Source organism: Zonotrichia albicollis, chromosome 2 (assembly GCF_047830755.1).
Source record: "Zonotrichia albicollis isolate bZonAlb1 chromosome 2, bZonAlb1.hap1, whole genome shotgun sequence".
In the NCBI taxonomy this organism is placed as follows: Eukaryota; Metazoa; Chordata; class Aves; order Passeriformes; family Passerellidae; genus Zonotrichia; species Zonotrichia albicollis.
In genome coordinates, this window is record NC_133820.1 from 36,417,630 (window position 1) to 36,432,325 (window position 14,696).

The 14,696-nt window shown below is 45.9% G+C and overlaps 1 protein-coding gene across 5 annotated transcripts in view; it reads right to left on the reverse strand.

Moving 5' to 3' along the window:
- The window catches only part of LSAMP (limbic system associated membrane protein), a 992,409-nt gene that overhangs the window by 289,198 nt on the left and 688,515 nt on the right, over positions 1–14,696 (reverse strand). For 2 of the 5 annotated variants that reach the window (XM_005486132.4, XM_074534755.1), the window contains exon 2: positions 7,826–7,904. In XM_005486132.4, coding sequence (XP_005486189.1) covers positions 7,826–7,904 — 79 coding nt within the window. Of the gene's footprint in view, positions 1–7,825; positions 8,217–9,420; positions 9,443–14,696 lie in introns of those variants that run through there. The other 3 variants (XM_074534754.1, XM_005486131.4, XM_005486133.4) reach the window with 3 other exon arrangements.

A 14,696-nucleotide genomic window follows, 5' to 3' on the forward strand; every position in this document is an offset into this window, starting at 1 on the left:
TGTATGCGTTGTCTCTTCCTCCTTCATAAATACAGCTGAGATGACGACTGGATAATTGGCTAAGTGCCTGTCAGCTTAATAACAGAGAGAGAGAGAGACAGAGAGGCAAAAGGAGAGATTTGTATTTACTATTCAAAGTCATGGATGCTGCCTGCCAGTGGATTTCAACACGGGTTTTGTTTGCAGAGGAAGGCATGAGAGGTGATTGGATATGCAGCTCCGAATCATGGTCTTGTGTGAGGGTGGACAACCAGCCTGGGATGGAGAGAGGAAGTAGAGCACTGAGGTAGCTGCCGTATAAGGCACTATTGGGTTTCTGGTTAAAGTATCTGTGGTTTCCTACACCGGAAAAGCATCTCTACCACCACCCCTGAGAGGGCACTGCTCTCACTGATACACCATGTTAGGGACAATGACAGTGGTGCATCTCCAACATGGCCATCCTGCTGACCCTGAGAGGAGAAGATGTAGTGGCACCATGAGTGGCAGCTGCACAGAGGTGGGACCACTCCCCTTTTGTTTTGCCCAACACAGAGGTTGGCACAGGTTGGGGGGTAAGCTGGAACCCTCTTGGCCTTTCCCTTTCCCCCATAAATCTGGTGAACTTCTAGGAACCCATCTAAGGAAATCACCTGTGATAAGAAACCATTCAGACATATCTGGGTTCTTACAGGACAGCGGGAGGCTGTGTGCAGGAGAGAAGGCTCTTCCTTCTTTCAAAGTTTTCACTACTTCCCTCTGCTACTGAAATGCAAATTGGTGGGAGTGGTTCAGGTTGCTACTGCAAAGGGTCAGTATTAGCCAGATTTACAGTGGAGTTAATCCCTGAGCCTCAGAAGAGGAAGATGCTATATTCTGTTGCTATATACTTGCTGCTTTCTCTCCTTAACAGCTGTAGCAAGAGAAACACACTGAAACAAAAGGACGCTTCCAGCATTGGTGAGGATTACTGAGGTCCAGGAGTAGGAAAAAGCCACAGAGGCCTCCAAGTAAGTGGACCCTTATCCAGGCCATCTGGCAGTGCTGCCTCTCAGTTGCAAGTGTGGCAGCTTTACAAAGTATATGAACATTTGTCCCACTGCACACAAGAAAACACTTTCCACTTTTAAATGAGAGCAAACATAGGGAAACACACCCTTGCACACAGGCACACACAAGCACACACCTCCCAAATTTCATACAGATGCGCTATTGCAAAATATCTGCTGAATGCCAGCCCAGTGTGAGTGGGCTCATTTCCATCAAGTTATTTGGGACTGAGGAAGCCCAGCCCCTGTGAAATCAATAGAGCTGCAGCAGCGCTATTTCTCCTCTCTTTGCACAGGGCTGAGCACAGTGGGGGAACTCTATGACCACAGCTGGCCTCTCCCACACAACCAAGTTGCTCCTAGTAAAAATCTGCAAAAATATATCAGCACAGAGGAGACTGGCGGTTCACATTATTTTGAAATAGCTGTTTTCTAGGCAGAGGTGAAACTCATCATTATTAGTTCCCATTACTTACCATAAAACCAGGCACATTAGATGTGCTCGAAGCCTGAAGCAAATGCTTTGGTGTCAGATTCAGCTGAAAATCACATTTGTTTATTTCTTCAGCAAGAGAACAGTAAAAGAAAACTCAGTAAATTCCTGACTTCACCTTTGTGGCCTCCATTGCACTTACTCCAGCAGAGCACAAGTTCACACAAACCAGAGTGAATTTTGATGGACAACAAAACTAGGTAACTTCAATGAAAATGGCTATATTCAGCCTCTCAGTGAGCCTGTTGAAGCCCTGCCGCTGCATCAGCAGCAAGCTGTGGCCCTGCAGATCTGTCAGAATCAGATGCCTGTGGGTCTGGATATAAAGGGCAGGTACGTGTAACATATATTTTGAAAACTTATAGTTATGAGATGGCGAATTCCAGTAACTATGAGCTATTTTAAGAATAGGTCTTTCCTCATGACCTGCTGGGGAGGGGAGTGGAAGAGTTACTGACTCCAAGACACTTCAGGTAACGTGTAGTACTATATAAATTATAATGCCAACTAAGTAGGAAAACATATGGTACTTAGTTGCAAACTGAAGTGTGTTTGCAGACTCAGAGGAGGAGGTTAAAGCCATACAGTTCAACGCTGTCTCTCCATCTTTCTGAATGCAAAATATACATTCAGTGTTATTAAACATGCATCATTTCACCAAAGAAAGCCTTTCCTTTTCTAATTTCCATTCCACGTTTCCTTGTGATAGGTTAGTCCCACCCTGCAGGAAGGACATTCTCAAAAAGGGCCCCCTTACCTCTGGGTACACCATATAAAAATAATGTGTGTGTATAAGGAGAGATGATGATTGCCAGCCTTTGACCATACACATATTGCAACTGTCTTTATCATATGTATACACACACACACACTCTCACATATCTGTGGATGCATGTGTGCCTTCATGTAATGGCACCATCTGCTGCCAGAGCTGGAAGTTTTGCAACATCATCTGTTACTACATTTATACATTTTTATTTTTCATTTGAAGGAAAGAATCAACAGAGTTTGCACAGATCCTGACTCACCCTGTCTCAACACATGGGCCCTGGAACTGATAATGAAGGCTTTGTACAGGCCAGAGAGAGAGGAAGGCACTTGGGACTTCTGGTCAACACCAGTGTGGATGAGGATGTACTAGGGAATCCTCATTTGTCACATTTGCTGGGTTGCTGTGTGGCTGAGCCAAAAGGCAAGCCAAGCTAATGGATGGGTCACTAGGCTGGGTGTGCCTGAGCCCTGTGAGCACCCCTGGGCATGTCCCCTCACCTCCTGCCCACCCACCCCCAGCCTGGGTCCATCCCAGCTAATAGCCTGCCTGCCCTGCAGAGGGGATCTCTCACTCTCTGCTTATGTGGCACTTAAAACAAAGGGTGCCTCAACCCAGTGGTGGCCTCTAAGTGCCACAACAATACCACTAATAATCAAGGTTACAATTTTACTGCCAAGACTGTATTATTATGTGGCATTATACGTTTGAACATGCCTATTCTCATTTCTTGCAAAGGGCTCAGCTCAGTGCTCCCTGTTACAAATCATATGCTAATTGTAAGTGTAATCTGAACAGCTTTTACTTTTCTTTTAAAATGACGGTATAGGGCATAAACTTTGTTGTGATGTTGTGTTGCTATTTCGCCTGAGGTGCTTTTGTCCTCTAGCACAGCTCCACATGTAACATATCAGCAAAATACTGGGACGCCAAGAACAGAGTTTGCATAAATTGCTTATATTGCAGGATTACACCAACAGCACTGTCATTACTGCTTATAATTTGATTCCAGCCCATCCTTTGAAACATGCAACTTAAAGAAACTAAGTACCCGTTAGGATGGATGTTCCTAAATGTGCTATCAGCCTGAAACTTTACATTATTTTAAAATACCTGGTAAAAATGAAAAATGCAGACTCAGTCAAATGTTGGTTTTCATCTGCACATCAGCATGAGATTGTTTTAATTCTTGTGCTTGGAAAAACTCAAGAGCAATGAGCCAAATTCTGGCCTTGGCGAGATCCCAGTTCTCCAAAGACTGAACATCATCTGAGCAGCGCTCAGAAGCTTATGCCCTGTATGAGTCACTTGTACCTCTTTATTTGCAGTCCCTGGGAATCTGCCCCAAAGGCAAATGGAATATTTCTGACTCTGCCCTTGGGCTTTTCTGGATTTGTACTGGTATAACAGAACAGATTGGGATGGAGATGTGACCCATTTTGGTTCCAGCTGGTGATGAGCTCCATTTCAGGAGTTTTTAAAGGCTAAATCTGCACTTGTGCCAGAACTTCCAAAATTCCTGGGCAACCTGCAAGTCCTGCTGACACCCTCAGATGAGCTCTTTGAAGGCACTTTGAGGTGAGCTGTTGTGGTGGTTCTGAGGCAGCTGATCTTTCCCCAACATGATGTACAGGTACTTGATCCCATAGCATGGACTCCCCACTGCCATTTTGCTTTTAAGCCATCCAGAGGGCCAAACACAACACAGAAACACAGTCCCCTTCCTTCCCAGTTTGCAGCAGCTGCCCTTCATCACTGCACATGTCCCAGCTTAGCCAACATCCTCGTGTTCCTCGGCCCCTCCTTAGGCTGAACGTGTACCCGCCTTTGCTCACCCAAAATGTGCAGAGCAAACGAGATGGGAAGGGATGCTGAAGGCAGGCAAACAGCAAGAAGATTTAGGGTTGGGGCCTGTTTTTCTTTTCTTTTCTTATTTTAAATAATTTGGGGGATATGTTGTAAATTTCTTTTTTGGATATTATTTTCTTCTTTTCCCAACACCAAGTAGGGAAGTTGTATACAAAAACTGACAGCCTCATGATTGTAATCTTGACAGCAAGACATTGGCAGGAACTGTAGCCAAAGTTCCCTCTCAATACTCAAAATAAGGTTCAGTGTCCTTCTTCACTTGCTGAAGACAGAGTTAAAAAAATGAAACCTTAGTAAGTCTGACAGGCTCGCCAATATACAGCGTCATCTTTACAACATCCTCCTCTCTTTTCTTGGTTGCAGCTGGACAAACACCAGCAACTCTGCTCAGCCCTTCTCACCTGTTGCTGGTCTCAGAGCCCTCCTCTCTTTTCTGCCTTGCTCTAAGGAGCAGACAATTACCCTTTTCCCTGTGGATAGCCTATAATGAGCTATTTTTATTCTCTCTGCAATTCCCTAACTTCCCCATGCCAAATACTCACTAAGAGTCATCAACCTTCAGCAAGGCCGACACATGAATCAAATCTGCTGCCAGGTCATTTAGGAGATGAGCCAGTTTAGAGTTAGGGACATTTTTTAATAGTCCTGGACTGAGGGAATATTTTAAATGCTACAGCTTTAAAAAGTCATCTCCAAACTTTTCAGAATAATTCTATTCTGAGTAACAAGCTGCAGATGAAGCTTCAGAGAACTGGCTTCCTTTAGGAACATTAGGGCTTATAATAAACTATTTTTCTCCACTTCATAGATCAGCCCACCCACCTGTTCTTCCACCTACAAGTGTAACCCTATATACAAATGTATAAGGCCCCAAGAGGAAGACCCATTTAGAATATCCTGTCCTTGGTGATTTGCTGAATGATTTGCATCACAATTTACAGGAACAAAATGTTTTTAGTTATCTTATCACTATGTATACTGCTTTTATTTCTCTCCAACTGCGTATCATTTTTTCTCCCTCCTACATTTTCATTTCCCTTCCAGCTATAGGAGCTACTGGGCACTGGTAAACTGATGGTGCACAATTCCTCTGAAGCATATGTTTAGCCAAGATAGGTGATATGATCCATGCATAGAAAACTCTTACCTATCTATCTGTGGACATAAAGTTATGCTTTGAACACAGTTAGTATAGATCATCCAATGGAGTTTTTATTTTTCCCCATCTAGCTCTTTTCCTTCTGTTGTCACAGTAGATCTATAGACAGGAAGAGTGAGGCACTGGGAGTTTTTCAAAACAAGGCTGTCTTAAAGTGAGTTATGTTTTGGAGGTTGACAAAACAGTGAGGGGGAAGCTAGCAAAAAAATCTTTGCTTTAAAAATGAGGACATGAAATGTGTCCTGCAGGACCTAAAGTCCATGGGACATAGGGAAATCTCACACCTTCAAGCTTCATGTGGCAGTCTGTCTCCCAGTACAGCCTGGTTTCTGTTCCTTGTCTGAAGGAGGAATTGAAATATCCCAGAGACCTGGGTCTGGTCCCAGGGAAAGGGAGACAGCTGCCCTTCCTAGGAAATGTGAAAAGCATATAGCTGGCCAGATCTGCTTAAATGGCTTAGGAAGGCAGCTGAAGGAAAAGGTACAGCCTGTGCACTGGCCACAGTCACTTGTGACAGAAATGCAGCCAGCCAGGAACACAGTATTGCCCGGGGCAAGCATTTACATGGCCGGGTGGCGTGCTGCTCCTGCAGACTGTGTCACTTGGCACACATCTGGCTGACACAGCTGGATCCCTTCACTCAGGTGTTTTATTTTAGTGCCTGACATAACACTGGCAAGCCACACGCAATCACAGAAAGCAGTCTCCCATGCAGCCCCATGGAGCTTGCTAATGAAGGAACGCTTCACACGCAGCCCTTGCAGGCACCATCTCCTCCATCCGCTCAGCCCTCTCAGCTGCAAATGTAGCTTTAGCACACAGCATCTAGATAAACTGAAAAGCTCCAAGGTAAAGTGGGAAATAGAAATCTAGTGACCCCTGTCTGGGCAAGCTAGCTTAATGACTTGTCTGCTGCTGCACGTACCAAACATGCTGGCAAACATCTGTCTGAGCACCCCCTCCAAAATAAATGATTGATGGAAGTTTTTGCCTTTAAAAATGGGATAAGTCAGCTAGGAGTCCTGCTAGAAAAGGGTTAATGGGATATATGGATTGGTAGTGAGTGGAAGAGAGAGTAGAGAAGCTGGAGTCAGAGGCAACACCCCTTGTTAGGTGTTTACCATGTCAAATCTAAACCGCTTCCACTGCATATGCAAGGCAGATGAATTACTCTGTAAATCCTATTACTCTGTGTGGATAAATCTTACATTCAAGTTAACAAGTCTGGAGAGCTGGGGAATGGAAGCTGCTGAATGGATATTCCAGGATCAAAACAACCGAGGACATGGGAGGCGACCGAAGCGATATGTGTACATACACACACACACACACACACACACACACACACACACATCCCTCTTCCAGCATCCTTCTTCCCTCTATCATTAAATGGGAGTGATGCAGGACACAGGGGATCGTGTAGCAGAGTGTTTGGCGACATCCAGCAGGATTTATTTCACAGAAAGAGAAAGAAAACTTTGCTGCTGCTGTTAGCTTTACTAGGGGATTACTCCCTTGATGCTTCAGGGTTTGTGCACTATCAGCTCCTCACACAGATCACAGACTTATTTTAAATTACACCCAGTAGTTTTACAGCCGTAATACACAGTGTGCACACTCACACACTGAATTTTCCTTCAATGGGGGACTTACTGCAGGTAAGTTGAGCAAGGTAGAATATGAGAAAAAAAAACCTACAGGAAAAAGACTACTGCAGTTCAGCTATTTGGGACACTCCTAACTGAAAGCCCAAGCAGTGCCAGAAGTACCTTTGTACAATGAAACCAGAAATACAACACTCAATACTGCCAGTAAGCAATGTTTCGTGTGCAAAGACATCCTCATCACAACCAGACACACAGGCACAGCATACACCCATTTATTTAGCCCTGAAAAAAACTCCAACACACAAAGATGCAATCTTCGTAAATTGTAGCAGTCAGAGCTGCTACACCATTTTTTCACCAGCCTGTTCAACTATTGTATCCATCTTCACTCCCCACAGGGCAGAAAAATAAATAAATAAAATTAAAGGACAAGAGTATCCCAAAAGAACTTGCCTGAGAGTTCTGGCAGCACCAGGGATAAAGTTTTTGCATATGTACAAAAAGAAGCACGGGAAGATCAATGTAACATCTGGCAAGCACAGCTGGATCCCTTTTCGATTCCTCTATTGATACTGCAGGGCTGGTGAAAAGTGTACGCTCCCAAGAGCTGGCTAACACAAGCAATCTTTCCCCACTGAAATTCTTTCGATCCAGGGCACTACATAGAGGATAGTGTGACAAGAAATGTTCAAAAGCTTTGCAATTTTCTCATATTAAAGCACAAACACACATGCAGAGCCTGTTTGTAGCAGCTGCTGCTACTGCAGTTTGAGAGGTAAAATAACACACAATCTCACAGAGACTTATACACACAAATCTGGACCACGTCACACGTACACGTTGCATATATGGCAATATAGATGCACACACAGGAGGGGAAAAGTTGGTAAAATGCCCTACCTGAGGATGGCTGTGTCCCCTTGCCTCACGGTGATGTTATCGGTCCCTCGGGTAAAATCCACGCTGCGGACTGGCAGCCCTGTAGGGAGAAGGCAAAGCAATTTCAGTAGGACCAGCGGTAATTGTTTCCGATCAGGCTGAGCCCTTGCTACCATGGCTGGTCTCGTCGAGTTTCACTGTCAGTACTTGTCTCTTTCTCTGCCTGCGTATGTGGACAGATAGACGCAGAAAGAAAAACAATAATAATAATGTGCAACTCTCGCTATGATCGACAGTCCAAGAAAGGGGAGGTGATTTCACAGTCCTTCTCAGCTGCCACTTTCTCTTGCTCTTTTCAGTCTCTTGCTGGCTTCTTTCCCTTCCTTGCCTTTTTTTTTTTAAGGCTCTCAAAAAAAAAAAAAAAAAAAAAAGTCTTAGCAGATCCTTCAAATAAAAAAGGGGGGGAAAAAAGAAGCAAGACGAAAAAGTCAGGTAGCAAAATAACTACGGAATAATAACAATTAAATCGACCCGTTTAGAGTGATGAAGAGTGGTGGGAAAAAAAAAAAAAAAAAAAAAAAAAAAGGAAAGGAACAAGAGGAATCCTGTGCCACCGGGATGCGGGAGGGGATAGTCCTGTGGCTGTGCAGCCTCCAGCCCCGCGCTCCCTCCTAACCCACTTTCCCAGGCGGAGCGAGGGAGGGAGGAGGAGGAGGAGGAGGAGAGAGGGAGAGAGGGAGGAGGGAGCCACACAGCAGCTCGGCACCACAGCGGCGGCGGCGGGCGCGGAAGGAGCCGCGGGCCGCGCTCCCCATCCCTCTCCCGGGGGCGCAGCCGCCCGGGGCCCGCACCGCCGACCGGGGATGCCCGGGGGGACACGGAACGTCGGCCGGGGAGGGGAGGGGGCACTGCAGCGGGGAGAGGGGCTTGGAAAGGCATGGGGGCTGCAAGGCAGAGGGGATGAGCCCCGAAGGAGAGGGGAGGAGGGAGAGGAAGAGAGGGAAGGGCATGGGAGAGGAAGAAGGGGCTCGAGAAAGGAGGAGAAGGGGAGCGGGGAAGTGGAGCGGGGAGCAGAGAGAGGGCAGGAGCAGCCAGGAGCTGCTGAGCGGGAGGGAGGCACGGGGAGTAGGGCACAGAGGACGGAGGAAGGTACGGCCAATTTTCTCAAGATGAAATAGTGAGGAAACAGGGTCTGTGGCCAAAAGTGCAAACAACTTGGCTTAGCGGCCTGAAGCCACACGCTAGCTGATTTACAGAGCGGCATCCTTGGCAACTGCCTCTGCAGCCTCAGACCATGCTTCTTCCCCTCTCAGACTTTTCTCTCGCCAGATAACCAGTTGTACATCCCTCCCTCCCACCTCTCTTCACTCAGCCCTTCCCGCCCCCCACCCCCTTTCCCAGCCTCGGAGAGCCGGAGCGGAGACAATGCCGGCATTGAGCTGCCCGCGGTGTGAATGCTCGGCCTGTGCTGCCGCTGCCAGAGCCCGCAGCTGAGCCCCGCCGGCAGCAGCGCTGCCCACCCGGGAACGCGCCCGCAGCCCGCAGCCCGCCGCAAAGAGAAGCGAGATTAAATTAATGGAAAGGAATAAGCCGAATGTTTTATTGCTGATGCCTGCCTGCCATTCCACCAGCCCGATCCGTGCCTGCGGGAGGGATCAGAGCTGCTCCTAGGGATGCTTCGCTCATGTAACCCTTCTGCGACCAAAGCACGGCGCGGCTGTGATAGGAAGCAAAGAGGGAAGGGGAGGTCTACGAGGGGTCCAGAGAATCAGGTGTAACAAAAGCCATGGGGTTACTCAGCTGAGAGTTGCTGTCCTGTGTGGTACAGTGTTGGTACATGTGCAGGAAGGGAAAAAAAAACAGGTCTTGTATAAAGCCTGTTTCACCTCTGCTTCTGCAGCCTTGTGGGACACAGTGCGCTCAAACTGGAGAGACATAAGGAATGTCACAGAAATGGCCGTGTGGGACCAGATCAAAGGACCCTCTAACCCTTCCTGCCGTCTCTAAGCAGCCTAAAGCCAATGCCTGGTGAAGCTCCCAAGCACAAGGCAAGCATGCAGTGGTACTGCCCCAGGGCACTTATCTGTTTCTAGTGATTTATGGCTAAGGCATGTCCCCAGCCAGTGGCACTGTCTTTGTAGTTAATGGCACTTGAATGATTTTCTTCTTCCAGGAGCACATCCAGTTGCTTTCTGAACTCCTAGAAACTGGCCCCTGCAGTCTTGGTATGGAAAGGCCGCACTGTGTGAGTACTTAAACAATCCCTGCAAGTGTTAAAGACCCATAAATTAGGGACTAAGGTCATGACACTGCTGCTCCAGTGCCACGCATGCAGCAGCAAGAAGAGATGACTGCTTTGTATTCAAGCCAAGGAGTGAGGCAAGTCAGACGTTTCCTCTGCAGTAGACTTGGCATGGATTGCACCAGAGGGGGAGAGGAATGAGGAGCTAAAGGGGTTAATCCATACACTAGATGTACCCAAGGTATTGCAGATATACCATCTCACAAGGATAATCCTCTGGAGAATACCATGCTGCTGACACCTGATTGCTGACTAGTAACCATCACTCAAGGATGGAGAATGCAAGGCACAGGGATACATCAGGCTGCTGGCGTGCCTGAAGAGGGACATCACCAAGGGGCAACCTCTGAGTCCCTGTGACAGACTTTGAGTACAGCTACAAGACCTGGTCCCATATGAAGTTAGCAATGAAAGAAACGCACCTCTCTCGCAAGCCAGTGCTGCATGGATCCTTTTTACAAGGGTCTCCCAAATATGTTTCATCTACATTTAATAAGAGCTATTGTGTGTTAATTAAATGCCCGTGGAGTAAGGAAAACATATTTGTCGAAGATTAACTATTATGCAATGCAAGAAGCATCTGCCACCCAACTGCTAGAGCTCACTAAATATTTCCTTATCTCAGAGTATTTACTTAGGAGGCAATAACTATCCAGTTAAATCTAAATTTAATGCTTAGTTAAATATAGTTCATAGAAAGTGGCACCAATATGTTTTACACAGAGAACGACAGAGGGGTTTCAGGGAGGGAGAAGAAAGAAATCCTGTCTCCAGGCTCCACTAAGATCCTGATTCAAGGTGAGACTGCATGTGGCCATGCCCCCCTACTAAGAGAGGTGCATCACAGAGGGCTCAGAGGCCCCTCTCTGCTGATCCAGCAGTACAGGGGATGATTTAATCTTCTTACACATTTATTAGAACTCATTAGAACTACTGCAGCATAACATAATAATAATAATAATAATAATAATAATAATAATAATAATAATAATAATATAATAATAATAACAGCAACAACCAGAGAGATGAGGAAGAAATTCCATTTAGGGTCTTGTGAACCTTGTGAAAAATAAAACAAAAACAAAACGTGAAGTGGATATGTCTAATTTGTTTAATTTGTTTTTTGAAGTGTACAGAAGCAAAAGGAAGGGGTTGCATAAGTGTAAAAGGCCAAACAAGCAGGAATCACTCAAATCCTAGGAGAGTGCCTCGTGAGTAAAATAAATAATGTTATTTCTATATGTGCTCCCAGAAGAAACAACTCTCTGGACCCATCTCCCCCTGCTGGAAGCAGATAACGAAACAGCCGGTCTGGCTCCTAACTTTCCTATCTTCTGAAAACTTGAGGGAAAATTCAGGTAATCAATCAGAGCATGGACACCACAAATCCATATTGCAGCCTTTTCATGCCATTCTTCAGTACTCCTGGTAGGTGCAGGACTGGCAGGATGAGCACGACTGAGCAGACTTTGTCACTATGCAGTTCAGGAATAGACAGAGCAGCATGAGCCCAGCCCTGCAGGTACCACATCACTCCCCTCCAAAGCAAAACACTTAAACCCTGTTTAAAGGGAGCAGGGTGCAGAGCAACACACTTAGATGAGCAGAGACTGTAAGGCACAGCCAGAGACATGATAGAAACGTTTGGATGGCAGGTTCAGGACTGTATCTGTGTTTCCACGCTATGGATGCAGGATTTATTTGTGTACCAAGTTGGAGGGAAAACAAGCACATGAGCTGGGGCAGCCTGGCTATTCCTACTTTCCGTGTCTTTGAGGGGAATGGGCTGGAGACATCACAGCGTGGACACCTAGGCTGGCTAAAGGAGAGAACCTCCACGCTGGTCCTGGATGGGCAGGAGATGTGTTGAGATATGCCGTGCTGGGCTGCCCCATGACAGGTAGTCAGGTCACCTCTGCCTCCCTGTGTGGCAGCTCAGTTTTTCAGATACTCAGGGACTGACATTGTGAAAGCCTAAAGTTCCATCTGTTTTTCATGGAGAGCCAAGAGACACTGAAAGCATGGACTCTGTCCACAAATAGGAGTGGGGATTTTTTTGCATTTGAGGTGGCTAAATGCAAAGAGCAATCCATGCACTTCAGTCAATGCCAACTGCAACAACCATCTGTATGATGTGGATGGCTGCCCTCTAGGACTAAAGCAAGGCTCGTCAGCTCACACCACAAACAGCCACACAAAATGGAACTGTTCTCACTTGACTTTCCTTCCCTACCAGCCACACCAAAGCTAATGACTTGATCCCAAATATTGCTGGAATCAGGGAAAGGGCATTTCTGAAAAATACCAAAAAAAATCACACTGCTCACACAAGTCTCCAGACCATATGAGTGACACAAGAGTTTTAAGGGACTCTGCAATGGCTCTGCCAGCATAGTCCAGGCACATAGGGACTTTATTTGGGATATCTGCAATAGTGAGTGAAAACGTATGATGTTTTGTGAGGTATAACGCATTTAGTCAAGATACACTGCTGCACAATGCAGCAGAGCCTGCTCAAAGCCTCTCAGCCATGAAGAGAAAATGCAATTTTGTCTCATTGGCAGAGGAGTTATGGAGAGGAACAAGGAAGAGCCAAAGGGGTTTCACAACATGGTGAGGAAGATTAAGGGACCGTGGAAGGACAGCCATGATCTCTCTGTCCTCTCTTCATTCCCATATCTGCAGCTCCCACACGCACACATTTCTGCTCTGATGTGCAAGGGCAGCATCCCACTGCAATTAAGCAGTTATGTTCCATTCTCCTTTAGTACATGGGATACAGGGAGCCATAGGAGCAGAAGAAAAGGAGGAAAAGCAGGGCTAGAAGAGAGACGGGAAATCAAATTTACAAAGCACTTATTATAGGTAAAAATTCTGCAGTTTGAGAAAAATAGAAATATATATGGTTTCTATGAATATTTTGCAAGTCTAAAAATTAAACTGGCTTTTGATGCTGAAAAGAAGAGCCAGTTTAGAGACAAGGCTAACAACCATACATGTAATGCAACAAGGCCAAGCGTCCTCTGAAGTAAGGACCTCATTAGGTAGAAGAATTTACTGCACTGAGAGCACTCAGCTAGGCCATAACTGTGGATGATAACATGCATGCACAACACCTCTCTCTAAGCACAGTCACTGAGCTGGAACAGAGAGCTCCTGTACAAGAGCAAGAGCTGATTTTCACCAATTTGTAACCTTGCTACTATGCAATTGATCTGGTTTCACAATTGATCTCCTTGGTGTGGACAATTTAGAGGCCAAGGGCCAGGTTCTCAATTGCTGTAAGCTGACATCTCACCACCACTGTCAGAAGAGCTATGCTGATCTACACCAGCTAAAAGCAAGTTGTGAAGTTCATCTTCTTCTGTGCTGCATGGACAGAGACCTGTGTTATCACCTTTGAAAGAAAAACACTTGTTTGACTGGATAAAGAGATTTTATGCTCAGGCTTTTCAGAAAGTTTCACCTTTACTTAAAGACCACATCTGAAGGCCGGACAGGAGGATAACAGTAGCCTAAAGATGTCTTTTTTAAATCAGTATGACAAAGCAGAATTAAAGAATTAGTACTGCAGATGGTTTGTAGCCTTAATTACTGGTTGCTATCACAGCAAGTGCTTATAGAACTACAGATTTATTTGTAGAAGGAACCTTCCTGCTTGAGAGGGTCAAGATAAAGAGAGCGCTTCTTTTTTTGCTTAAAACAAAAATTGCCCTTCCAGTCTTACATAAATGCAACAATACAAGAACAAAAGTCATCAGTAGTGTCAAGAGCATCACACTGCCTTTCCTCTGGAAGATCACATAACATTATTGATCTCCTTACCAACACCTCACAACTGGACTCTGCAGCAGCTTCTTGACAGAGGGTGTCAAATAATTTTGAAACCACTGGAGGCCAGGCTGCTCAGCCAGTGCTGCTGTGTGGCAGGTAGCCAAGCTGCCTGCCATCCCCCAGCCCAGCAGTCCCAGTGGGGAAATGTGGGACCTGTCCCCACAAGAAAGGCTGGCTCATGGCTCCAGCAGCAGGGGAGTAGCCAATCCCAGTTCTGACATTCCTCGTGGGAACAAGGTAGTGTGTCTGCCCGTCTTTTTAAAATGTGACTATAGGAGTTAGGCATGCAAATCTAGACAAGAAGTCCATACCTCCCACTGAGGACAGCTTCAAAATCTCTTTATATTTGGCAGTAATCGTTGCTTCACCAGTGTCACATAACTCTTGATGAGTCAGGCAGAGCCAGAGTACAACCCTACAAGTCCTTAAATAAGTCACTTCCACATAGGAAGGCAGTGGCTCTATCTGCTTACTCCTAGTATCTCACAAAAACTTTCCTCCCGTGCCAGTGAATATTTATTGTTCTCAGCAAAAGTGATTAGGATTGACTTCACAAGTGACTACAGTGGTTAACAGTCCCTCCCAACACAGAAGCAGAGAGATGACCCAAAGGTTGGGAAGTTCTAGGAGGACAGGCCAAATTCCGCTATGAATTTGGGTAAATTACTTAATGAAGCAGTCACAGTGGCATAAAAAGTTAATTTCCCTAGACTCCCTCTGCCCTCAGAGAAGTAATCTTGTCTTGAGGGCGCTCAC